The sequence below is a fragment of the Mus musculus genome, chromosome 10, assembly GCF_000001635.26.
Source record: "Mus musculus strain C57BL/6J chromosome 10, GRCm38.p6 C57BL/6J".
Classification (NCBI taxonomy): domain Eukaryota; kingdom Metazoa; phylum Chordata; class Mammalia; order Rodentia; family Muridae; genus Mus; species Mus musculus.
The window spans coordinates 43,001,692-43,028,485 of record NC_000076.6 but is presented as its reverse complement, the minus strand read 5'-3'; the positions used below and the strand labels follow the sequence as shown (position 1 = coordinate 43,028,485).

General features: G+C 46.6%; 1 protein-coding gene across 4 annotated transcripts in view; it reads left to right on the top strand.

The window, feature by feature from the left end:
* The window catches only part of Sobp (sine oculis binding protein), a 180,652-nt gene extending 154,654 nt beyond the window's left edge, over positions 1–25,998 (top strand). For 3 of the 4 annotated variants that reach the window (XM_030244821.1, XM_030244820.1, XM_017313763.2), the window contains 2 exons: positions 5,568–7,504; positions 24,072–25,998. In XM_030244821.1, coding sequence (XP_030100681.1) covers positions 5,676–7,493 — 1,818 coding nt within the window. In that variant the 5' untranslated portion in view covers positions 5,568–5,675 and the 3' untranslated portion in view covers positions 7,494–7,504; positions 24,072–25,998. The remainder of the gene's footprint in view (positions 1–5,567; positions 7,505–24,071) is intronic. The other variant, NM_175407.3, reaches the window with a different exon arrangement.
* The last annotated feature ends 796 nt before the right edge of the window (positions 25,999–26,794 follow it).

The following is a 26,794-nucleotide window of genomic DNA, read 5'->3' as shown; positions in this document are numbered from 1 at the left end:
AGACACAGCAGGGTGGGGTCCATCTGGCTCAGGCATCTATCTGTACTGTGTCTCTGGCCCTTCTTCTGGGAGACAGTTGTGCCATGTAACGAGTCCAGTAATAGTCCATCGGCTCGGCTTTTTAATAAAACATGAATAGCTTGGTTTATGGCTTCCACTCCTCAAACAGGAGGAATCACTCATTGCAATGGTTCTGCCACTCATTGACAGGCAGCCAGGCAGCTTCGTCAAGCTTTTCCTGAATTAGATTCTGGCTCTAGAGCGGAGGGTTCAGGTGGTGCAGAATGGAGGCTCCTCAGGATGGTGAGCAGCTGGCGCACAGATCCATCAGCTGCCTTTCTTGTCACTGCAGAGGGCCCCTCTGTCACCCCTAGGACAGAAACTCCTGGGCAGCAGGGTGAGGGCAGGTGTCTGTGAGAAACACTGGCTTGTCGAGCCAGAAACATGCCTTGCCTTCTTCCAAAGACGTACAGGTTGTAGGAAAACAATCACTGCTGTTTCATCCTGGCAGACTGGAGATTTAAAAGCTAGACCATAACAAGCCGACTTGGCACACAGTTTTACTATTGTTAGTTCCATTTCCCAGATGGAGAAACTGAGGCTGAGAAGTCAGTACCAACTCCTTCCCACATTTTATGTGATGTTTGTAGCATCCTTGTTGATCCGGGAGTCCGGGCCCTCCTGGAGGCAGTGTCAAGACCACGAAGAAGGTGTGGGCACTCCATCAGAGGGGTAAACAGGTGTCCAACCTAAGACCCTCCACTCGTGTTATGAGGTGATAGCCTTCAGGTAGGATGAGACTTCAAAGCCTTTAAAACCTTGAGGACCTAAGCTGCATCTCTGTTCTTCCGCACTTGACCCTGGAATGAGCTCACCGGTCTGTGAGATGGCCTGGACTCTTAAGAGCAATGTCACATTTAACCTGCCAAGGCCTGGAGCCCCACCTTCCCGTGACAAAATGCAGTCTGACTCGCTGAGCTAAAGTACAGACCTGGTGTCATGTTAGTGGAAAGTCAGAAGCGTAGGAAGGTTGGGGGGGGGGGGTACTTTTCAAGTTGTTGATGGCGTTCAAGGAGAAGCTAATATGTTTTTTGCTGTTCTGTTGCTGCAAACCATCGTTACCCAGAGAAGACAGATTTCAGCAAAAGAATTTCATTAAATAGTGCCTGATGCCAGATTCTCACTCAGAAAGCAGCGGTGGGTTCCATTAAAGGATGACCTTTACTCCCACAGCTGACAGCTGATTAATGTGTTAATTAGAAGCCCTGCCCCTCCCCCCAGTCGCCCAAACCGCCTAAGCCCAGAAGAGCGTGTCTACTGTACCATGTGCATAACCTAGTGGCTTATATACTGTGGTTCTGACCTTGGACACTAAAGTGAAAAAGAAGTCTCGGTTGCCAACATGAATAGCTTGCTTTCTTCCCAGAGCTTTGAAGAAGTCATAGGAACCCCAAGTCGTGCCTTGATACCAGGGCGCCGGTATCATGAGCAAGGGAGAGTTTTGCTAAAGCCCTGTCTTTTGAGCAGTGGAGCAGAGCAGGTCACCACACATGTATTTCACAGGAAAGGAGTGAAGCCAGCAGGCCACGGGAACCTCTAAGTGCTGCCCTGGCAGTCTGCCACCGAAGTGGACCCAAGGAAATGTTCCTTCTTTTGTGTTAGAATTGGACCAGTCTCAGAAGTGAACCATCTTCTGGAGGGCTGTCAGGCTGGGGTTGTAAGGAACACGTGTGTTTGTCTCCTCTGTGAGCTTACTGTCTAGCTGGTGACCCACAATGCACTTGTGATCTCCAGCATCTCTACAGGCCCTCTCAATGGCTTCTGCTGACTGTTTGGTCCCCAGATTGGCGCTGTAAAACAGCAGCATCCTAGGACCAATCTGGGACCTGTTGGGGAGAGAAGGGCAACCAGACAGGCCAGATTCCAACAGAAGCAAGCAGGGATGGGATAGTACAAATCACTGCAAAGCTCTGGCACTTCCTTGGACTCATCTTAAATTGTCTGAGGAATTTTGGTATTTCTTTACATAGTGTTGAGGGGATCTCAAAAAATTAAAATATTAATCTAATAGAATGTGTATCTGTCTCCAAAGAAGGGCACAGCACAATACGAAACCTTTAGCTTGTGTGCTTTGGCATATGCAAATGTTATTTTATTAAAGAGAGGTGAAGTACGTATTTTCACATAACTACCATGGCCTAAATAATCAGCTTGGCTCCTATGATGAAACCTTTAATTACAGAAGTGTTGTTAGCTGGATGTGGAGTGAGTAATGGCGTTAGGTTTTGCTGCCACACATGACGTAGCCATTTACTCCGTAAATCCATTGACCTCATCTTCAGTGATGTGGCCTGCGAGACAGACTTGATTCATTATTTCTTAAGTGACAGGTTTTTTTTTTCTTTCCTTCCAATAATCTTCTGCTTCATTGGAAAAATTGCTTTTCCATATTTTGATGTCAGTGTTCTGAACTGAAATGTAAATAAAGCCTTAGTACAGTCAGATCCACAGCACCCCAAAAATAAGACAGTCAGGCCACGCTCAAATGGAGGCACTTTCAACGACGTCAGGAAAACCCAGCGGGTTAGGCCTTTGCTTTTATGGAAGAGTTCGAGAAAATTGGATTTTGCTTTTGATGTCTGTAATTATTTTTATGTGGGAAAGGATGAAATCTAGTGGAGAACTCTTATTTGATCATTAGGATGGCTCGTGAGCGTTGTTTACTAGCAATTATTAAACGTGAAGGGAGAATTGTTAAGTTATATTTAGATTTTTCTTTTTACCCTACTCAAAAAATATTTGTCTTGTGTGAGGAAACAGGAATCCTCTAGAGGCCAGAAAAAGTGAAAGAAAAGAAAAGAAAAAAAGAAATTCTGGCAATTTAAAAACAAATTAATGATGTCACAAAACTTTCCCCTCCCCCGTCCTGTTAGAGAGTAAGATCCTAGGGGCACACGCCAGAAAAGCCATGCGCTATTTTAATTAGTTTAAGTCATTGATGATGTTTCTTTTTCAGTTCATGAAGAGAGAAGGTATGTTTGGTCCCTCAGTGCAAATGTACAGCTTTTATTTTAGGCTTGCTATGTATGCATGCTATTAAAACAGAAGCAGAGGGTTTTATTCCATAGTGGACTGTAAATGCTATATGATTAAATATTAACTTTTTTTTTTTTGAGACAGGGGCTCACTTGTAGCGCTAGCTGTCCTTGAACTCACCATGTACACCAGACTGGATTTAAACTCACAGAAATTCTCCTGCCTCTCTGATGCCCAAGGATGAAATTAAGTCATCACTACTGTCCCTGGTGGTCACTTTAACGTTATTTAAATATCATGTTTTCACTAACAGTTTACTTAAGCTTAATCTAGATAAGAAATGTAATGGTCTCTGGGCGTGATGGTGCACTCCTTTCATCTCAGTGCTAGGCAGGCAGAAGCAGGCAGAAGCAGGCAGATCTCTGTGAGTTCAAACCTAGCCTGGTCTACAAATCCCAGGACTGCTGAGACTATCCCACAGAGAAACCCTGTCTTGAAAAACAAAACAAAGACATGTGATGGTCCGACGTGTTCTGTGGAGCAGTTTTCATGTATTTATAACCAAATATCCAGTGAGTCCAGGAGGATCCTAAAATGCTGTTGGTGAGAGAAGAGAAGGCAGACATGAGCATTGGAATAATTATGTTTTAACCACTTTAATGGCTCCTGGTGGCAATAATTTTGATAGTCAAGTTGCAGGAATTCCAATCTCATCAAAATCCACTCAAGAGTTCTTATGTCAGATTTTTAGAAAGTATCTTGAAAGAACAAACAAGAACCAGTCCATGCCTAAGTGGGTATCTTATTCAATCTTACACTGTCAAAAATATCAATGAAAAAAAAAAAAACCACTGAGAAGAAAAGAGTGGATTTCCACATGCAGACCCACATCTGACTCCTATGCACCCACGATCACACGCTAGTGTGTCGCCACTTGTTTACAGAAAGGGAGGCTGCCAGTTAGATGAGAGGCATCATCAAATGCCCAACATATGTTGTTTGTGCATTGCTTATGTGACCAGTCATTATTAAAATGTATCTTTTAATCATATCAGTTTACAATGGTTAAACACAAACACTGCATGAACACAGCAGTAGAACACTCTGAAATCAAGGTTTCCCTTAGACCAGCACTGACTGACGCCATTGCTAAACTGCGGGGAGAAGGTTTCAGTACACTAACAATGGTGCTGAGTTTTGCAATCCCTTCTCTGAAGCTGTGCAGCTCAAATGCTATGGGAAAGATAAAGAAAGAAGGAAGAGAGAAAGAAAAAAAAAAGATTGTGTGTGTAGAATCCTGTCAGGAGAAGTGAGGGACTAGAGGAACTACTGAAAATTTTGACATCTGTTTATCTGTTTATAGCGATGGCAAGATCACTCATATTAATTCTTGTTTAAAATGCCATACGAAGGGAAGACACTTGTGCAAACAAGAGTCATATTTGAATTGTAGATCATGTCTGTGCCATCTGTGAGAGCTGATGGTGTTGCAAAATTAATGTGTTAATGAAATCACAATAATTTCTCCAAAGTAATGGGTTCTGAAGCCGAGAAGGACTATTTTTTGAACTTTGGTGTCTAGTGATTTCCAATTGGGAAGGCATCTGAGCCTTTAATTAGCTCTGCAGCCCAGCTTTAAAATAAATTTGGTGATATCTTTCTTTTGCCAGGAGTAGATCCGAAGGGGGTGGGGTGGAAGCCATAACAACTTTTGGAAAGTGTTCTCTGGTGTTTGAAAAGTTGTTAAATAAGACTGTCTGCCAAGAAATGTCACCAAAATTCTGACTGCCGAGAAAGAGTGGGCAAACAGCTCAAAAAATAATTCTAGCTTGCTGCAACATCACGGGTTGGGAGAGCTGAACCTCACACAGACTTCATGACTAAGTCCAAGTTTCTCCTTGGAAGCCAGACATAGCGGTGTTCGGCGCTTTATGCGATTGGTTAGCACAGCACACCCTTTCCAACCACTTTATTGGATACAGTGCACAGTGGCTTTACATAAGGAGAATTTTAAGAGGTTATGTTGCCTGATTGTTGAACTCCCTGGAGATTCCTTCCCTCCAACGTTATATAGATATGTATTTACATGAGCCTGTTAGGCAAGTGAAAATATGAAGACAAGTGTACTGAGTAGGTGTCCTAGGTATACGTACAGGGCAGGTGTGCAGGGCAGGTGTGCAGGGCAGGTGTGCAGGGCAGGTGTGCAGGGCAGGTGTGCAGGGCAGGCGTACTTCATAGGAGCACTGGGTAAGTGTCCTGGACAGGTGTACTCCATTTTGTCAGAGCCATCTTTGAAAAGGGGCGGCGGGGGGGGGGGGGAGAATGGTTGTTGCTAATTTTGAGGATCCTATTTATAAAGCAAATTCTTTATTTCATAAATCTTTCAGAAATGTACCCTGTAAAGGGTACCCTTCAACTTATTTGGGAAATGATGATAGAGTTTAATAGAGCCTTTATGTGAAACATGAAACGCCATGTACCCAAGAAAGTTGCTTATCTTACCTGTTGTGGTTTCTATTGCTGTGTTGTAGGTGTGTGACTGGTGTAAACACATAAGGCACACAAAAGAATACCTGGATTTTGGGGACGGGGAGAGAAGGCTTCAGTTCTGCAGTGCAAAATGTCTCAATCAATACAAAATGGACATTTTCTACAAAGAGACACAGGCCAATCTTCCAGCCGGGCTGTGCAGCACACTCCACCCTCACATGGAAAGTAAAGCAGAAGGCACCGGGGTGCAGCTGCTCACGCCAGACTCTTGGAATATCCCGCTAACAGATGCTCGGAGGAAAGCCCCTTCCCCCGTGACTGCAGCTGGCCAAAGCCAGGGCCCCGGCCCATCCTCGTCCACCACCGTTTCTCCATCTGACACTGCCAACTGCTCTGTCACTAAAATCCCCACGCCAGTGCCCAAGTCCCTCCCCATCAGCGAGACTCCGAGCATCCCTCCCGTCTCGGTCCAGCCACCTGCTAGCATCGGACCTCCACTGGGTGTCCCGCCTCGCAGCCCTCCCATGGTGATGACCAACCGCGGCCCAGTGCCCCTGCCCATCTTCATGGAGCAGCAAATTATCCAGCAGATCCGCCCGCCCTTCATCCGCGGACCACCGCACCACGCCTCCAACCCCAATAGTCCCTTGTCCAACCCCATGCTCCCGGGCATTGGGGCCCCGCCCGGAGGCCCCAGGAACCTAGGCCCCACTTCCAGCCCCATGCACCGGCCCATGCTATCGCCCCACATCCACCCCCCAAGTACCCCTACCATGCCTGGGAACCCCCCAGGGCTGCTGCCCCCGCCGCCCCCGGGCGCGCCCTTGCCCAGCCTTCCCTTCCCTCCGGTTAGCATGATGCCAAACGGCCCGATGCCGGTTCCCCAGATGATGAACTTCGGGCTGCCTTCGCTGGCCCCGCTGGTGCCGCCCCCCACGCTGCTCGTGCCGTACCCAGTGATAGTGCCCCTGCCGGTGCCCATCCCTATCCCTATCCCCATTCCCCATGTGAACGATTCCAAGCCCCCCAACGGATTTTCCAGCAACGGGGAGAGCTTCGTTCCGAGCGCTCCGGGCGACTCATCGGCGGCGGGAGGCAAGGCTGGTGGACGCTCCCTGTCCCCGCGGGACTCCAAGCAGGGCTCTTCCAAGTCAGCCGACTCGCCACCCGGAAGCTCCGGCCAGGCTCTGAGCCTGGCGCCCGCGGAGCGCGGTCGTGGGGAGGTGGTGGACCTGACCCGGCGCGCAGGCAGCCCCGCGGGTGCGGGAGGCCAGCCGGGCTTCGCGGGCGTGTTGCACGGCCCGCAGGACGGCGTCATCGACCTGACCGTGGGCCACCGAGCCCGGCTGCACAACGTGATACACCGTGCGCTGCACGCTCACGTCAAGGCGGAGCGCGAGCCGGGAGCCGCGGAGCGCAGGACCTGCGGCGGCTGCAGGGACGGCCACTGCAGCCCGCCCGCCGCCGGCGACCCCGGCCCGGGCGCCCCCGCGGGCCCCGAGGCCGCTGCCGCCTGCAACGTCATCGTGAACGGCACCCGCAGCGCCCCGGCCGAGGCCAAGGGCGCGGAGCCCCCGCCGGAGCAGCCGCCGCCCCCAGCCCCTCCCAAAAAGCTACTGTCGTCCGAGGAGCCTGTGGTGAACGAGCTGGAGTCGGTCAAGGAGAACAACTGCGCTTCCAACTGCCACCTGGACGGGGAAGCGACCAAAAAACTGATGGGGGAGGAAGCCCTGGCGGGGGGCGACAAGTCGGACCCGAACCTCAATAACCCCGCGGACGAGGACCACGCCTATGCTCTGCGGATGCTGCCCAAGACCGGCTGCGTGATCCAGCCTGTGCCAAAACCCGCGGAGAAGGCTGCCATGACGCCGTGCGTCATCTCCTCGCCCATGCTCAGCGCTGGCCCTGAGGACCTGGAGCCTCCGCTCAAAAGGAGGTGCCTCCGAATTAGAAACCAGAATAAGTAAAAAAATAAAAGGTTTGTATGTCCACCTGGGCGTTCCTCCAAGAGACAGCGCCCCTCACCTTGCTTGTTAGAGGCGGAGGTGAGATGCAGCCATCGTGTCACTTACCGCTTTCTCTGAGCACTCTGGGTGGCCAGGTACCATCAACGTTTTGATCCAATACCTATGACAGCTGGCAATGCTATTTAGTACACCATTAGCAGTTTACAGCCGAGAGACAGTTAAGAGCCAAGATCACTCAAGCCCTTGAACCTGAGTTGAAAGCACACTCTGTTTTGTGACACACTATTTTCTTCTTTTCGGGTTCATACCTAATTTATCCAACTGGAAAAGGAGGCATGGGAGGGACGATTACTTGAGGAATCTTACTGTTCAGTTAGGAGGTTGCAGAGCAGTATTGAAATGTCTGGGTAACCCATCAGTGGGCGAGCACCTAGAGCTGGTAGTCCATTTGGCAGATGACTCTTACTCTAGCTTCTCAAGATAACCATATCTGTGGGCTAAAATGAAAAACTAGCCTTACGGCCAACCTACCACGCCCCCCTTTCGGGTACTCAGTGGCTGAGCTGGTGAGTCTCACTTCTACGTGTAGACCTTAATGAAGTGGCAGGCATGTCTCTGTACCCTATGACTGCTGTACCCTACTTAATATCCAGTGAGCCAACAGTTCTGTGAGATGGCGGGGACCACACATGAACCACTGTAGCGACTCTTGCCAATCCTAGTGGAGTAGGCGTCCGGTAGCATACTACCAAGAAGGAAGCTGTGACTTGGAAATATTTGCTCAGTCAGAGCTTGTCGGTGGCGGACCCGGTGTTGACTTCAGGCCTGTCCATTCAATCGCAGAGGGTGAGCTCTCCCATCTATCCAAGCAGGCAACAAGCCAAAACATTGGTTTGTTATAATAAACATTGTTTATTAACCGATTACAGAAAGAAGAGAAATGGGTGTTCCTCCAGCATTTAACTTAGACACTGCTCCTTCCCTGGGCTGGGGACACACAGAAGAATGTGCAAAGTAGGTTGACTACGTCCTATGGTGGGGGGGGGGGACGAGGCCTGGGGGAGGGGAGGAGGACGAGTATCTTCACAGGGTATGCAGGCTCTTCTGGGTGTTTCCCCATAATATTTCTTTGGAGCTATCTCCAAAGAAACAGCTAGCTATCTTCATCCTCCTAGTGGAGAAATAGGATTGGGGAATTTGTCCAAGATTATCTAACTTGTGGGCAGAGTTTCGATTCAAATCCAAGTTGTGGAAGTCCAAAGCTTAATTTCCTTTTGAGCACCGTAGGAGAATCGTCTCACTAGTCCCTCTGTCACCACATTTACAAAAGGTCTCTTATCACCTTGAGGCAAAGTTTATAAAGCACAGCAATGAGCCTCCACTTACCAACTCGCCCGGTGTACACGATCCGAGCCCACCAACCTCTTGCTTTCATGGTGGGAACGTGAGCACTTGGCTTACAGCCAGAGTGGAAGCCCTGAACCAGAGCTAATGGCTAGTGTGAGAATCGTTTCTTGGCCACCATGGTTTGAGGTCTCCTTTCCTGCTGGTGGCTTTGCCAGTGGGGCCAGAACACCAGAGATGAGGCCACTCTTCTTTCCTCCTTTAGCCTACGATGCCTTCAGTCTGAAGGCAGTGGTCTTGGCCTTCTGGAAAGCATGCCAACTGAAAACACCCCAGATAATTTAATCTGCTTGACAATGCTTTGAGTGACCCCCCCAAAAGTGAGAACCTTTAGAAAGCACTGGGACTTGTCACTCACACACACACACACACACACACACACACACACACACTCAAGGAAGAATGGGAGGGTAAAAGATCTCATTGCCATTACTGTGCTAAGAGACCAGGACAGGAACAGTGACAGTCCCTATAAGTGTCTAAAGTATCTATTAAAAGCATAAGGTGTATGGATGGCTGTTTGGGTGACCTGTGCTTCTGAAAAAGTCATCCATCGGACAAGGGTAGTTTCCGTGGGTCAGCGTCACTACTAAAAATGTTAACTTGGCAATAGCCAAGTCTAGAAGATGCTGGTACCAAATAGCCTAATTCTTGTGATTGGAGAGTCCTTTTTATTGTGAGTTTCTCAAGAAATTATAGTTCTTTTTGAAAATCAGGCAAGGGTTTTGAGGGCTGCCGAGAGGAGGCAAGGCAAGGAATTTAAGGAGGGGAGACCATGTCTCCAGTAAGTCAGCAGAGCACCCAAGTAAATCGCTGGCCCCACATCACCTCAGGGCCCAGCCTCCACCTGCTGTGCTCCACTCTCTGGCCCTTCTGGTTCCCTGCTCAGACAGTGTTGCTTTTGCTCTAACTCTCAGGAACTCTCGTGGTTGGAGAGTTGGAAATACTCTATTAACTAAGGGCTGAGTACCCTTTGCGCCCTAATAGTGAGCGCTCCTTGGTAACAAGTCAAATTGAAAGCATTAAAAGAATAAAAAAATAAATAAAAGCAAGGGCTGTGGAGATGCCTTGGTGGGCAAAGCGCTTGTCACACAAGCACAAGGATCACCAGCCCCACGTAAAAGGTGACATGCCATGGTGCGGACCTGCAGATCTCAGTACTGGAGGTCAAAGCCATGATCCCCAGGGAGGTCTTGCTGCCTAAATCAGCTAAATCAGCTGCTTCACCTTCACCGTACCATACCATACTTTTTAGAATACATTTCAAAATCCGAAAGCCACTAGATCTGCCTTCAAAGAACTCGACACATTTGTTCAACCTCTGTAGACTGCAGGCCCCCTCTCCCATTTTGAAATTATTCTGTCCCCGCTTTCCCGACTTTATTCATTCTTGTTTGTGCGTATGGTTACAAATGATTCCAACCGGCAGATGTTTCTCCCATATGCAGAACTGATTAAGTTTAGTTGAAGACTTTTAGATGGTTGTAAACTCTTTTTAATCGCCAATGTTTAAAGTTAGGAATCCCAGTCCCACTGCCTCAGTAGCTAGAAAAAAAAATCCCACAAATAATAATGAAAACAATGTATGAGTATGTCTAAACTATTCTCCCCACACAGAATTCCACTGGTAGATGGACTAGTCCCTCCTTTGCCGATGCCTGGAAGCTTGGTGGGTAGCTGTATGAACTCAGAGAGATGTTTGTACTAGAATCTCTATAGTTTATGCTTATTTATGGTACATCGGGGAGTTCAGAGCAACCATGTGTAAATTTTTGAAAGTATTCAAAGAAAATATCCTCATTCCTTGGTTTTCCAGGGAAACAACATATTTTAAACAAAATAATCAATGGGAAAAAATGAAAACCAGGAATAACCCTTTCACCCCATTCTTTATGCTCTCCTGGGGCAGTAGACCCACACAGTGCCCTCTGCTCTGTGGTTCTCCAGTCTCTTACATGTTTCTAGAGCTGTGGAAATGGGTAGAGAGAACACGTGACTCTTTGTTCCTGGTCCAAATTCCACAATGTTCGTTCCTTGCTCAGCAGCGGAGGATACACTTTGCATTTGAAGAAAGCTGGAGGAGTTTCACGTAATTTGGGCTTCTTGGAGCTTAGTCTGGTTGTAGAGCCACAAGCCCCAAAACACTGTTTCAAAGCATAGGGTTAGCTTCACGGGGAAGCCAAAAGGGAGGTGTTAATGTACTCATTGGTGAGTTTGTTTCTACACTGAAAAATCCAAGACAACAGCCTCTCTTGGAGGGCGTGGGAAAGTCGACCTAAACCCATGGATTCCCACTTCTAAAGAAAAGAAAAACTATAACAGAATGGAAAGGAGTTGGTACAAGTGGGAATTCTCCATCCCTAGGCTGGACCTGAGCTGTGCTTGCTGAAGTATTTAATGATTAGAAATACCCACTGGGTGACAGTACCTGAATTAAAGGTACTAGCCCTCAGTTTGCACTTGGAATAGTTCTGGGTGGAAGGGCTACAAAGAGCCACTGAGAGCCACCAGGCTGACACATCTACACCTAGAACTAGTGAGTATATATAGGACAGAGTTGGTGTGATCACCAGCTCTCTGAAAGAACAGTGCCTAGATAAAACACAGAAATGCTTATCCAGTGAACTAACTCCCAGCTGCCTGTATCCTTAGAACCAGGGGTTTGTAGAGGGAGGGACCTTAATGTGCAACTTTTAGATACGATGTCAGTGGTTCAGATGGAAGATGGAATAGTGTGTGACCAGGTGGTTAGTGTTTTGGAACAAAGTCATAACCTTGTCATTGAAGAGGTACCAGAACTGAATTGAGACAAGAGAAATATTTGGTGCACAACCTTGCAAGAGGGACCCACTCAGTCCTATAAGTGTGGTGGCACTCAGTCCTGTGAGAGTATATAGAAAGTTTTATGGGCTCACTCATTGCTTAGGGATGGTGAGTCCGTAGATTTAGAATCCATTTACCTCTGAAGGATTATCCTGCATAGTTAGTAAGCAGTATCTGAAACTGGATATGGTTTTCTCGTTGCTCCAGGGGGACTGAGCTAATTACCAGTTAAAAATGAGAATTTGGGGGGTTTTTTGGCAGTTTTTGCCATGGACCTAATGTCACAAAGCCACAGTTACCAAATACCTTTAAATGATTACTTTAGTGACACAATACAAAATACTGGCCCGCACACAGGCCAGTGTGGAAGACTTAGCTGGTGTGCAGGGTGTTCACCTCCACACACCAGCATAATACAAAAAGCTACCATAGCCAGTGGTGACAGAATGTAAAACAAGAGAAGATACAAGCTAGATACTATCCGGGCATCTGAACTCCCAAAGCTTATATAATATGGAAGACGCCATCTTATGGGAAAATGTCACTGAGACCAAGGGAAGAGGCTTGGCTGGAGTCACAGAAGTGGACAGCTGAGTGAAATTGGTATGGGGGGAGGGGCAGGCTAAAAGGTCTGGGGAGAGCAGCCCAGTTCCCCAGCATGAAGAGAAAATGAGAGGGGGGTGAAGGAATGGAAAGCAGGACACATTTGACCCACTATTAACAAGCAAGCCATTGCCCAGAAGGGCCCTGGAAATAGATGGATGGCCAGGTGTGATAACTGGGTCCCTTGTCACACTGAAAGTAGCTACCTGTGCATCATGACTCAGTTACTCACGCCTCCTTCCAAACAGTAGCCTCGTGAAGAGGTAGAGGTGTCTAAGGGACCCACACACAGGCCAGTGTGGAATACTTAGCTGGTGTGCAGGGTGTTCACCTCCACACCAGCACTCTCCTCTTTCCAGCCTCCCCTGTTTAAAGATCCTGCTAAAGGCGTGGGGAGGCTACTCTCTTCTCCTTCCCCATCCTGTACAGAGTTCTTTGCCTCCTTCGGATGTCGTGTTAGCGCACTTTCTATGTGGATGGATGCTAAGGAGATACATTTATGTGCATGTAAATTATGTTAAGTGCTTCAAAAGGCTTAAAGGCAATTCATTCAGACAAAGAGATAAACCAGCTTTAAGAGATGGTTTTTATAGTTGGGCATGGGCTGTGTTTAATGGGCCAATCAGATGGCAGCTCTAAGTACCAAGCAAGTAGCGCTTTTCTTCAGATTTCTGGATCTCCATAGCACTGATGGGGGGAGGGGAGAAGAAGAAGTGTGAACCCAGAATGGTGATTGCACGGTCAACAACAGGGTGGGAACAATATGTTTAAATATTTTAAAAATTATTTGTACATGTGAAGATGTTTTGCCTGCATGTATGTGCACCATATGTGTGCAAGTGCTCATGGGTGCCAGAAGGCATTGGATTCCCTGGGAGTGGAATTACAGGGGGCCGTGAGCTGCGTGTGGGTGCTGGGAATTGAGCACTAGACCTCTGGAAGAGCAAACAGTGCTCTTAACCATGGAATCATCTCTCTGGCCCCAAACCAGATTATTTTAAAGTTTGTCTAGAAAATGCTACACTTAAAATGATTGGAGCAAAAACAGACCACAAGACGAACCTTGGGATTAATAGCTAGTGCTTTCAAATAGTTCCTAAGAGAGCACTTCACTATTCTTAGATCGACCACGTGTGCTGTCCTTCATGGGGAGGTGAGCCTGGGAGCAGAAAAAAATGGTCAGGGCTCTGATGGATCCAAACTTGGCTGTGCCCACTGTTGTCTCATCAGTGTCCCTTCAAACCTCCGATGGCACGCTGGCTGTGTTCTGCTTTGGGTCAAGCACAAAGCAGAGTTAGATGCTAATGTTTAAAGAATCACAGGTGAGGGTGGGCTTAAGAACTCATTTGGTAAGAGTCAGGCCTAATGTGCAAAAGTTACAGTTTAAAAGACTGTGGTTCTCTCCTTTGCATAGCTCCCTTCCCCAGCCAAAGATTTTGTCTTGAAAATGAGTAGGGTCCCATTTGTGTGTGTCAGTTTGTAACTATAGCCTCCTCGCAGCTGCCTGGGTCTCGAGTATTTCTAAAATGTTACCACCTCAGGCTTGAGGTAACCCACAATAACAAAGTATCTAGAAGCACACTGCCTAAGCCGCTTTCAGTGAGAGAAGAGCAACCCTGTATTTTATCCTTCTTTTCCTGCTTTAAAATTCAGACTGTAACAGGATCCCTTTCTAAAGGAATCTGTACATTCATGCTTTAAAACTTGTGCAGACTGGGTGTTGTGTGAGGAAGAGTGATCAGCTTTAAGTTTCCCTACAAAGTTCTGCATGCCGTCAACAAGCTCTTTTGATATTTTAAACCCATATTTAGAGTAATTTCAAGATATTTGGAGCGCATGTGGTTAAATGTAAAAACTTCGTCATTACGATTTGTTAGATGCTTATACTTTAAATATTTATAAGCCATTTTTAAGTACTTGATCCAAAAGCCATCTCCCATAGAATACTGTAATTGCGCCATCCAAGCACTATTATGGAAGATTTGGGGAAAGTCATAGCATGCGGGCACATTTTTCCTGCTTTTCTGGTTTTAATTCAAATGCCATTTTTAGTGGATTCAGCTTTTTTTTTTTAATGTGTCAAAACTCCTAAACATGATTGGTTGTCTCTACTATTAAAAAGATAATCTCCCAGTACTCCAAAGGTAAAATGGTCTCATTTGAACCAAGTTGAGTTAAGTTTGCTTCTTCTCCTGAGAGTGATCAAGAGGCTTCCATTAGAAAGTCAGTGTGCATCGGAGCCTGAAGCGTCAGAATCTTTCTCCAAAACCTTCCAGGGGCAACCTATTGTGTGGATAGAGTGGATTTGTTACTTTTGCCTCCGGTCACAGTCTCACAGTCGCTGGAAGGTGAGGCTTAGTGGTCTTTGTCAGCGGGAGCCTGTTTGGGCACTTTCATAAAAAGAGGAAGGGGAGAGAGCACCTTCCAAACTCACGGTCCACTTAAGCTTCAGAGGTCGTGAATCTCAGACTGCTCACATGCCTCCGGGGCTCACACTCTTTTATGGCCAGCAAAATACAACCTTCTGGTAAGGATGGAGGGAAAAGAAGGCTTAAGAAGGCTCATAAACCTGCCCGGACATCTATTAGCGCTTACCAAACAGGGTTTTCATGAGCTAAGTGTAAATGAGTCAGAAACATATAGATAGAATTTCTTTTAAAGTACACATGGGTTTAAAAATTAAAGCCAAAGTGCTTGGCAAAATAAGGTTTGGTTTTAGCCAAACCCCAAATGTTCGAGAGAAAAAAATTGTCCTAGAGTCTGCCAAACCAAAAATATACCCAGGTCCCTCCATGCCTCCCATTTGATATGATGACATCATAAACATGGGACTTAATGGCTATTTTCACATCCTCCAAGGTTTGAGAAATGTGAATCTCGAAAGATGATTGAAAAACTATGAAAATTTTGAATAGAAAAGCTTTATGGCCCTGAAAGATGAAGACAAGGGCTACTGGTTCACAGTCTTGTCCTGGTTCTGAGAGTCTTCCTTACCCATGAGCACACACTTTGCTGTTTGTCTCTGCTCTGTGTGTTTGTATATATGTGTGTGCTCTCTTTTGTACAGAAATACATTTTTTTTGAGATAGAATCTTATGGATTCCAGGCTGGTCTCAAACTCTCTTTGTAGCTGAGGGTGACTTTAAACTTCGGATCCTCCTGCTTACCCACCCCCAAGTGCTGGGATTATACAACTATAGCCTCATGTCCAGTTTACATGGTGTTAAGGATCAAATTTAGGCCGTCAAGCATGCTAGGCAAGCATTTACCAGCTGAGCCCCATCTCCAGCCCCCAGGAGTAAAAACCTTTTAAAATCCTTTATTTGGTATTTATAAATCCTTAATTTGTACTTAACTTATGTGTTACAATCCATAAAGCCTAATAAACATTTAGTTAGATCCAAAAACAGAGGGACAGAGACAGTTCTTTTTGCTAATTGATTGTTAAGAGATAATCTTCATTTCTCCGTAGAATAAAATACCCACTTCCCACTGGCAATATCTAATTCTTATTGTGGTTATTCTATTTATAAAACATAGTGGGGGTAGATAGAGAAATAAAGAGAAATGGGGGGAGTTGGAAATTTTTGGGTTAGGGATCTTTATTTGAGGAGAGTTAAGAGGCAAGAAATAGCCAAAGGCCCTTTTATTAGAGGTGCCATGTGAACATGCAAGCAGCTACGTCACAGAAACGTGGGCTTCAAGGAAGAATAGACTGGGCCCAAGTTCCTGCCATTGTACTAACTGCCTGGTTGGTTGGGGATAAACAGAGTAGGTGTTATTGAAGAACTCAATGAGAAGGGTCTCTTGATGGTGCTGTTTAAAGCATATGGTTCAGTTAGCTTTTCGACCCAAGAAGGGACAGAGGCTAGTGGGCAGGGTTAGAGGCTAGAGGGAGACAGCCAGATAGCAAGATATAGGTGCATCTAAGCAAGCTGTGCTGCCCTTGGACAGACTAAAGGGATGGACCACAGAGGGTGCTGGAGAGTGAGGAGGAGATGGAGTTGGGGGACAGGAGGTGGAGGGATTGGTTCTGTATGTCATAGTGATTCTAATCACTGTGACCTGGGGCAGAGGAGTGACAATGAGATCTGCCTTTGAGGAAAATTACTTCAGCGACTGTTCATAGACTGAAAGGAAGTGAGAGAATTGGCTGGCTTGGTCTTGGAATTGTGATGACAAGCTAATTACCAGCAGTGGGTGAGAGGCGTTGGCTGCCATATCAGTGTCTTAAGTATGTGAAGCCATCAGAGCAGGGCAGTGGAGAGCCTTCTTGGTCCCTAAGGTGACCTCATGGCTTAGGGTAGAAGGTAATCTCATAGCCATCAGCATTCCTTGGTCAAGAAAGGGGATGCTCATGGGCCCTAGGTTGCCATGGAAACAGGAGTTCTACTTCCCACCCCACCCCAGCTAGCAACAATGACCTAAGACCACCTGGGTAAGGCAAGATGAGGGATATTGTCTAGCAGTCTTCACTTGCGCAAGGGACTTAAGAATATGAAGGGGCTATGCAGAAGTCAGGTCTATTCTAGACACAAATATCCTTTATGAGGGCCGGGAAGCCTTCAGGGACACGAAGTGATGCCTAGACTTCCATTGTAGGTCTGAAGAGTGGTAGCAAGGCTCTCGGGAACAAGGCAAGTGGAGCAGTTAGCTCTCAGACACCTGAAGGCATTTTCTCAGAAATTCAATCAAATGCTCTCAGGTCAAGTGGCTCAGAAGATACTCCGATCTATTTACTCCTCAGTGGCTGTAGACCTGAAGCCTCTTTACATGTGGTAATAAGTAGACTCCTGATAGCATAGCTAATTCTGGTTCAAGCCTCGGTGGTCTTTTTGCTAGATGGAAGTGATGTCAGCTCTGTAAAGTCCCTCAGTGTGTCATGACAAGATTTCAGCGAGAGGGAGCTTTTAAGAGGACATGTATAGTGTAGGTGCCTCGCTAGTAAAAATGTGGACTTGCCAGATCATCATCCCAGGGCTGGATTTGAGAACCGACTGTCCAACTTATGAGTGATGATTTGGGCAAGTTTTACAGCATATCTCACTGCAATTTTGTCAGTAAATAGATGTAACAATTAATAATCATATACTCACCAAGTAGTTTCTAGAACCATGTTCTGTGTGCTTCATACCGGCAACAATATTGTATGTATGCCCTTTTAAAACCTATTTGCTAGGTAAAGAGACTAGACACAGAGAGGTAAATAGAGGCTTGTAAATAGAAGATAGGACTGGGGTTTGTCTTCCTTGGCATGTATTTAAGAGAAACAGTGATCCCAATTCAGAGAGTTATCAGTGCCAGTGAGCTCCCTGGCTCCGGGCATGTGTTTATTATAAAGACTGCCCTCATGGCTCTGCAGCCCAGAGCTCCTACCACTGTGTGTGCTCTGGAAAGCAACCATGTTGTTCCTTGCACTCAGAGGTTAGAGAGGCCTCGGCAAAAGTCCCATCCGATTTCTCCACCCAACTGGAGTACGCTGAGGCAGGAAGTGGCCACTGAAGGTTGCTTAAGAACCTGACTTCATCTCTTTCCATCCAGGACACCAGATCTGATCAAAGCTGCTTAAGTTACATACCCTGTGCAAGGACCAGGGTCACATTTTGCTACCCCCAGCGTGGCAGTCTCACTCTAAGCAGCTTATTTCAGAGAGGAATTAGGCACAAATGCACATCTGGACCCAAGGGTCGCAAGGCTGCTGAGAAGTAGCATTGACCACAGGCTCCGACCTTGCTGGTTTGAGAGGAATCAGGTTTCTTTCTTTCTTTTTTTTTTTTTCCTTTTTCATAGTGCTGTTTTCACTAATGGGATGTGTTCTCTCTCTCACTCTCTCTCTCTCTCTCTCTCTCTCTCTCTCTCTCTCTCTTTCTCTCTCTCTCTCTGCTACTGTTCGTAAAGAATACATAATGTGTGAGAAAAGCTGCTCTTCTAAACCTTACCTACTTGGGAGGCAGAGGCAGGTGAATTTCTGAGTTCGAAGCCAGCCTGGAACAGAGTGAATTCTGGGACAGCCAGGGCTATACAGAGAAACCCTGTCTTGAAACAAACAAACAAACAAACAAACAAACATCTACCACAAGTCCTCTGGCTGCACATGGCAAAGTTTTTCCTTCAGGGTTCCTTCTTTGTCACCTAGAATGCATATGTTCAGAGAGAGAGAGAGAGAGAGAGAGAGAGAGAGAGAGAGAGAGAGAGAGAGAGAGAGAGAGAGAGAGAGAGAGAGAGAGCAAACTCAATTCTGACACAATGACATCTGGCTTTTTTCATCCAAGGCACAATTTTGGCAAAGGCTTTTCAAAACCCTGAGGTAGAGATCAGAGTTGTCACTCAGCTCATTTGGATTGAGCACCTGTAGCAGGGACACAGTGACACCTGCTCAGATAGTCACAGAGGGTGTGGAGAGAAGAGCTGTAGAAAGGCTTATCAGCTGGTTGTGAGTACTAGACAGGATTTGAATAAAAATACACTTTTAAAAGTATTTTTATATTTATTTATTTTGTATATGTGAGTACACACACTGTCACTGTCTTCAGACACCAGAAGAGGGCATTGGACCCCATTACAGATGGTTGTGAGCCACCATGTAGTTGTTGGGAATTGAACTCAGGACCTCTGGAAGAACAGTCAGTGTTCTTAACCTCTGAGCCATCTCTCCAGCCCTAAAAAATCTATTTAATTTTATGTGTATAGGCGTGAGACTCGCTGAAACTGGAGTTAAAAGTAGTTGTGAGCTGCCATGTAGGTGCTGGGAATTGAACCTGGGTCCTCTGGAAGAGCAGCCAGTGCTCTTAACCCCGAACCATTTCTCTAGCCCTGAAGACACACTTTTTTCTTTCTTATCAGAGAATATTTCTGATTTCTTATTTGCTAAATTGAAGGAGTTAAATGGTATCCATCTCTAGGGCTCCTTCCAGCTCAGACGTTATAACGTACCTGATCACTGGTCAAGCAGAGAAAGCAAGGAAATGAACAGGAAGGAACGAGGCCAGCTCTCGCTGTGAGGGGGTGAGGCTTGCAGACTTACGGTTCTGGAAGGTGGAGATCCCAAGTGGCTCATTTTCTTAACCGTCCTGGCAAATCGTTTTCTCTGTGACATCATCAAATCCGGGATGTGTTGTTAGCTTTGTTTCTGATTGAAGTGGGTGCCTAAATAAAATAAACCCAAAATACTTGCTGTGGTATTAACACCTGTAATCTGGGAGGTGGAAGCAGGAGGCTACAAAGCAAGTCTGAGGCTGCTTGGGTTATATGAGACTTTCTGAAAAATGGAACTTAGGTAGGTAGGTAGGTAGGTAGGTAGGTAGGAAGATAGATAGATAGATAGATAGATAGATAGATAGATAGATAGATAGATAGATAGATAGATAGTCAGACAGGCAGACAGACAGACAGACAGACAGATGCAGTGTACTTGGTTTTAAAAGTACGTGAGCAGTAGCTTATTAGAAGCACAGGGTGAGTGATGGAGTTATAACCCAGAGGTGCTATATACCCTTGTATTTCCCTGCACAGCCTCCTCTTCCAATCACACGCCCTCCAGGAGAAGGGCTGTCTTTCAGTTATTCCCTCTCAGTGAGATAGAAGAAAAGAGATGGCATCCATTTCAAAGATTAAAAATGTCCAACCTGGTAAAAAGCCATTTCAAAATTCTTCAGACAGCAACAGTTGACATGGGAGGTGACAAAGCCTGCCCAGGCTCTGTAGCCCTGCCTGGCATGAGCTGGGTAAAGGACCCCTATCTGGCATCAAGCTCACAGTTTATCAGCAGCTGCAGGCGGCTCTGTTCATTGACCGCAGGGCTTTACCCTTGTGAGTGTCCCAGAATAGCCGCTGCTACCTGAGAGCAGTCTGTCCTCGGGGACTCGTTATTGTCCCAGATAAACACCGAAGCCTCCGCCAGCACGTAATGGCTGTATTTAACTCTGATAAGTGATGGGCAGCGGGATTCAAGTGAGCGGATCTCGGTTAGGGCCAGAATAATTGGGCAAAGGCAAGGTGCCTTGGCAGTGGACATTTCTTGCCTATCACAGTCAATGCTATGGGGTTTTAAACACCTGGGAAGAAATATGGCGGCCAACAGGAAGCTTGCCTTATGAATGAGCAAGACACACCTACTAGGTTTTGATTACGAAAATTATGAGGTATTTAAGAAAAGGAATAAAAGTAAAAATTTGGATAACAGACTAAATTAGCATGCTTCTGGTCAAAGATGGTGTCTCACATCACAGAAAGGCTAGCTGGGCATGGTTGGGTTTAAAATGAGAGCTTTTATTTTTCCTGGTCCACACTTTTGGGAATGGTTGTCTGGGAACTTTCTAAAATGCAGTAGCATGCATCTTGGGCTTTAAATCGAAGAGGGAAATGTGAGAATGGTCGTGTTTTGAGGGTACTAGCATTAAAAGAACTTAACAGCGTCGAGGCTCCACTTTGCTCTTAACCCTTTGGAAAGTTCTATGGGCAATTAAATCACCTTTTCAGTACTGCTTCCCCTGTGAACTTGCCAGGTAGACAGAGTATGTCTCAGCTTTTGTAGTGGGCAACTGTCATTCTGTGAGAGTGCTGGGTAGAGGGGAAGGCATGTCTGGTATTTGAAGACAGCTGGCCATAGAGACCATGCATCATGGCACTACTAGGCTTTGTATATGGGAAATAGCACACAGTGTGGGACGCGGATGAGTTATCCTGCTTTCAGACAAAAGCCATCATTCAAAGAAAACCTAAAGTGTGAGGTACAAGTATGGGCACTTTCCCAGAATCCTTTGCATTCAGAGGCACTCCAGCAATCTCTGCCACAGGAGTGTATGTGCACACATTTGTATGTGTGTACCCATGTCCAGAGCAAAAGTGACTCTAAAGCTCTGGACTTGAAGATCCAGAAAGGGCACCTTCCTTATGGAGTGACAACAGATTACTCTCTAGTTGCAAGACTATCCATACTGACCTTCATCAACAGTCCCTAAGGAGCCTGAGGGGAATAAGAGATGGCAAAGAGTACCACCCAGGCTTCCCTCATCAAGCCTTGGGGAAGAGCTAGTGAGAAACATGGCCCAGAGAACGTGGAGATAGCTGGGATGGGCATATGGATACCTCTGCCGTTTCTTTTAGTTTCTCCTCTATGTACACAGTTAGACAGTGGGGACAGGTTTTCCACCAGAATTTTTGCTGTGTGACAAAGCTCCTTAGCTTCTGACACGACCATTTTCTGAATCTCCAAGGCTATCTCTCCCCTACTTTAGAAGTTTCCGTATGTTACTTACCATTGGAAACTGGGAGAGTGGAGCCCATGTTTGCTCTCTTGCCCTAACACCAGGCTTGTAGCCTGTGCCACCAACAAGGGATTCTATCTCGTAATACCACCCCTGCTTCAAAAGTTGCCAGCAGAAAGAGACTGCCACCCTCTGGCCTTTGGGGATGTCCCAGGTGCACAAGTGTGCCAAGAGAGGAGAGGAAGGGCATGCACAGTCTCCTTTGCACGCTCTTAAAATAAGCTCTATGTAAGCAGGCTTGCAGAGCAGCAGGCCCAGGGCTGCAAAAAATAGAACGCATGCAGCTGCACCCTTTGGAACTTGGGGGGAAAACACATATTATTTACCAGACAATAATAGATACCAGAGAATAATAATGATTATTATAGTGTTTGGGATGGCAAATGCTGTACTTAAGGTTCCAGAATGGCTCTCATTATAAGCCCGATTTCCCAGTCTCTTATGAAAACCTAGACATTTTCCCTCCATAGGCTGTCGCTGGGCAGACTTGGTCTTTGTCCAAAGGTGATTTGAATACAAAGACACTTATTTGAGAGAGATTCCTTCTTTTCTCTCTCTTTTTTTTCCTTTCACTTTTTGGGTTGTGATTGCATTAAAGGAAAAGGCTATATGCATCACAGAACCAATAGTCGAAACAAGAATGGTAGTGCCTCCCAGTTACTGGAAGGAAATGTTAAAAACCACTCTTCTTTCTTTTCCTTTCAAAAGAAAGACTGTGGACACACGCACACGAACGCACCTCCTAACTCTAGCGTGTGGTCACTCTTGGTCCCAGGCCCAGAGGTGGGGATATTTCCTAGCCTCCATGCAGTGTCCCCAGAAGTGACCCCATGTGTTCTAACCCACGTTTCATTGCTCAACTCTTTTGCAATCTCTTGAGGTCTCCAATGTGTCTCCATTTCTTGATGGGTTTGTTTGGGATTCTCATCCTCCAGACAGAAAGGGGGCTAGGAGATGCAAACGCTGTACTCAGAGATTAACTTCCGCATATCCAAACTTGCCTGTGCCAGAAGAAGAGATTTCCATGGCCTGGTAGCCCCGCCCATGTCACAAGCCCCGCCCTGTTGCATATTTGTGGCCTTTTGCATTTACACTTTGGTTACTTAATATACATATTAACTGCACACGGACCTGGCGGTTTGATGTGATTTGGGGAACTCAGGCATTTCCTCCCCTGCACACTGAGAATTTCAAGCCTTGGTTTGGGCTGATGATTATTATCGTTGCCATTAACACCAGGATTTGGACGGCATGAGCTTCAGTGGAGTCCGCCCGGTAGCTGGCTGACCTTGTTCTGCTAAAAACTCTGAGATGGTTTCCAGGGCTCCGTGGCCTCCATTTCTCCTTCTATGAAGTAAAATTGTCACATTTTATCTCTAGGGTTCCCTGTGACTCCTAAATTGTATCATCTCTCGAAAATTATTTGCTCCGTATTCCAAGAATAATCTCACGGGATGTAAAGATGTTTTTGAGTCTTGTGTTTTAGCATCTCTCCAGTGCAGAGCATACCCTTTCCTGTTTCTCACAACCACATTTATCGGCAGAGGGACTCCTTGGGGACATAGTGGAAGACAGCTGCTTAACTAGTTCATTGGACAAAATTGAGTTGAACACTGCTGACCAACAAGACAGCTAGTGTAGAGAAGAGAGTTAGATGGCCCAGGCCAGAGCCCCCATCCCCACCCCCACCCCTGGGGATGTCACAGTTTGCAGGGGGCACTTCTAATTGGTTGCCTCTCAGGAATGCCTGACGCTTCAAGAGCCTGTGCTTCTGCTGAGGGGCCTGGTAGCAAACAACAGAAACCCATAAGGAAAAAGAGGTGGGGCCTCAAGTGTGTAGGCCATGTGGGGATAGCATCCGCCGGAAATAATTTGAAAGTTCGGTTTGGACCCTCAGCTCAGGTCCACCATGCATGGGTGATTTGTTATCTGACCACCTTGTGGTCTTGCGTTGTTTCAATGTGAAGAGCTGCCTGTGGCTTGCCTTTGACAGATAATAGTGAGTCTCTCAGACCTCAAACACCAGCGTTCATACGGGAAGGGCTGCTGTGGAGGTTAGAGACCCGTACCTCTCTAGGACCTTGTCTGGCTTTTGAGCGACCCTGGGTGACTCAAAAGACCTCCTCCTGGTTAATCATGTAGTCATATGGAGACTGTGTTGCTGGTTGCAAAGGATGCTGTGGTCTTTGGGGAGGGCGTGGCCCATCGCGCTCGCTCATTATGGTTTTCCAGAGAGGGCTGGAGCTTCTGTTCCTCACACAAAGCTGGCAGACCTGATCCGGAGCAGACTGAATGAAGCGCTCTGAAATCATGCCGCGGAGTCCACAGCTCTGGGATTCATCTTAGAGTGAGCTGGCACCAGAGCTGCAGCTCTCTCACTTCTGACCGGTTCTCTGCAGCTAGACAGGGTGGGAGGAGGTGGGCGGATTGGGTAGAGATTTGGTCCAGCGCATTCTCATGGATCCTTCTCATCTTTTCCCAGGAACACTCGCTCCCAGGGTACATTGCATGGAGAGAGGGCGTGGAGCAAACCATGTCATGCCATCCAGTGACACCAGCTGGTCAGCTCACCACCTCCCTCTGGCTAAAACTCAAGCAAATAACACAGCTTCCGGTCATTAAACATCTTGGAGGAAGTGGCTCTCCCTGGTGGCCTCAAGGCCGGAGAAGCCAGCAGGTCTTGGACCCATCAAGCCCGGGCCCACCATTCCTGCCCACTTCATCTAGAGTCTCCCCAGAAGAACTTAGGGATTTCGCTGGTTTAAAAACAACAACAAATAGCAAAACAAAACACCAACCCGCCACAAGGACCAATGTAGGTATCCTCGCCCCATCTTCAAGGCTCTATGGATGAGGCCGGAGGATGACAGGGACTGGAAAATAAGAACCTTTTATATATATATATAAATCTTTTTAAGAACTGCTGTGGTTTGCTGCTACGATAAGAATTGTGATTTGCTTTTATGGGTTAGGAACGGAACTGTTCACGTTTTGGTGGGGAGAGACGGGATGGTGCTGGAGTTCTCAATGCTTCCGATTCATCTCTGCCCAGCCCACGATGCACTTTTAAATGAAGAGGTAGAATATTTTATCGGCTAATATACTTTTCATGTTATTTTTTACAAAGGCCACCTTTATCCTTTTTGATGCCATATTTTCAGTGTTACACTTTTATGGCTTTTAATTTTCAATCTGCCAGATGCAGGAAGCAGCATGGATAGTTTATACTGTGGTTTTACGGAGACCGAATGCCAAGAGAACTCGGTAAATGTTTATTCTTCTCAGCTTTCTCTTGACATGCCCCTAAACAGCGCCCCATTTGGGAACAGAGCAAGAGTGTTGAACTGAAGACCAAAATGCCCTCAAGGTGTAATATAATCTGAGGGGGAATATTTGCTGGGCGTCAGGAAAGACTGGATGAAATTTCAACCCTGATGGTTTTCTGTGGTCCAGGAAGTCAGCGAGACAATCTCTCTCTGCGCAGAGTCCTTTCATGATAATTAGAATGGTATGGACAAGCCGATGCAAACAAGAGAGAAAGTGAGAAAGATCACCCCGGATTCTGTTTCACTGTTTGCTTTCTCCTGTCATGGTTAAGAGAAATGTGCAATTCGATCCTCAATCAGTGGGTGGAGGATAACAGGGTAGATTTACTTGTGTGCACTTGTACAGTTGTAGCTGCGAGTCCAGAAGTCCTCTAGAACATGTGTACTGGCACTGAGTCGCTGAGACAGTCGTACAGTGCCCCAGTCTGATGAGTACGGAAAAAAGAAAAGAAAACAAACAAACAAACAAAAAAATCCAAAAAAAGAAGAAAACTTAAAAAAAAAAAAACCAAGTCAAATCACCTTGTGATTCAGTGTATCTGTTTACTAACTCAAATAAAAGCAATTGTTCCCTCTGGAGGGGTCCAGGTGCCCCGCCCCTCCAGGCCACAGAGCCTCAGCAGGAGGGTGACAGACGCGGCGGGAGGGCAGGAGGGGCTTTACGGCTGCACTGGGGCCGCGGTCCGCGTGTACAGACTGTATTTCTATCTACGCCTTTGTACAGTCGAGTCAAGCTACTGTTTTACAGGCGCTTCTTATTTATTAGAGCCGTGGGAGCTTGGGGGGACACACCTGGCGAGCAAGCTCGCTTTTTAAACATGAAATTGGGGGGCAGGGGGAAGGGAGGCGGGAGGGAGGGGTTGCTCATACGCCCAGGGAGAGATTTATAAAAGGGAACGAAAAAAAACAAAAAAACAAAAAACAAAACAAAAAAAAAAACTTCCAACAACAAACTAAACCAGCCTACAACCCACCACCAAGCCACGCCCTGCAGGAAGCAGCCGCCCCTCTGGGAACTCCTTTTCCTGCTGCGTCGGAATTGTCAGACAAATAAATCTCTGAGAAACATCAGCTGCGCACTTACACGTGCTTATTTGGCTTTTCTCATTCTTAAGATCTTTGTTGTTATTTGCCTTGTTATAGAAAGTGCTGATTCCTTTCCCCTCAGTCCCTGGAGACACTTTTTAAGATGATGTAAGCTTTCAAAGGTGATGAGGTACTGGGTTCACATGTCCCACACTGAGATTTCTGGGCCAGCTACCCCAACTGTGACCCGAGACATTGTGCACAAAGGGAGTTCTGGGGCCTGCAGACACTGCTGACCTTGTCAGCGGAGACTTTAGATCTCAATTCTGAGAGTCAAGTAGCTGCCTTGTAAGTAAGTACTTGCCTTGAGTCCCACTCGCTCCAATCACCATCTCTCTCCACACACACTCCGCTCCCCCCCCCCCCGCCCACTTGACCCCACCTCGCCCCTCTTGCCCCAGGGCCCACTGGGACTTTGGCTGCAGCTTTGCTCAGATGGACCCGGTTCATCTGAAAACACTAGAAGACTCCAAAGGTAAAAACGTGCATCAACTGTGGTTCTAACCAAGGTAAATCAAGTCGAATCCTCAGGTTCTATGTGTGAAAACAAAGCAAAACCTCCAACTTAGCAAAGCAAACAGCGCTGTCCACGATCCCACGACTAGCTGATTTGGCATGTCAAAAAAAGACAAATGATCATTAAAATAATAGAACCATGAATGGATCCTCCAAGCAGTCGGCTTGTGGAGTCCAGAAGCCTGGTTTCTTTCTCTTCTGGAACATGGGGAACTCTTGCAGGCTTCCAGGTGAAGATTACATTTATGGAAGTGGCTCTGTGTAAAGTTCCTAGTGG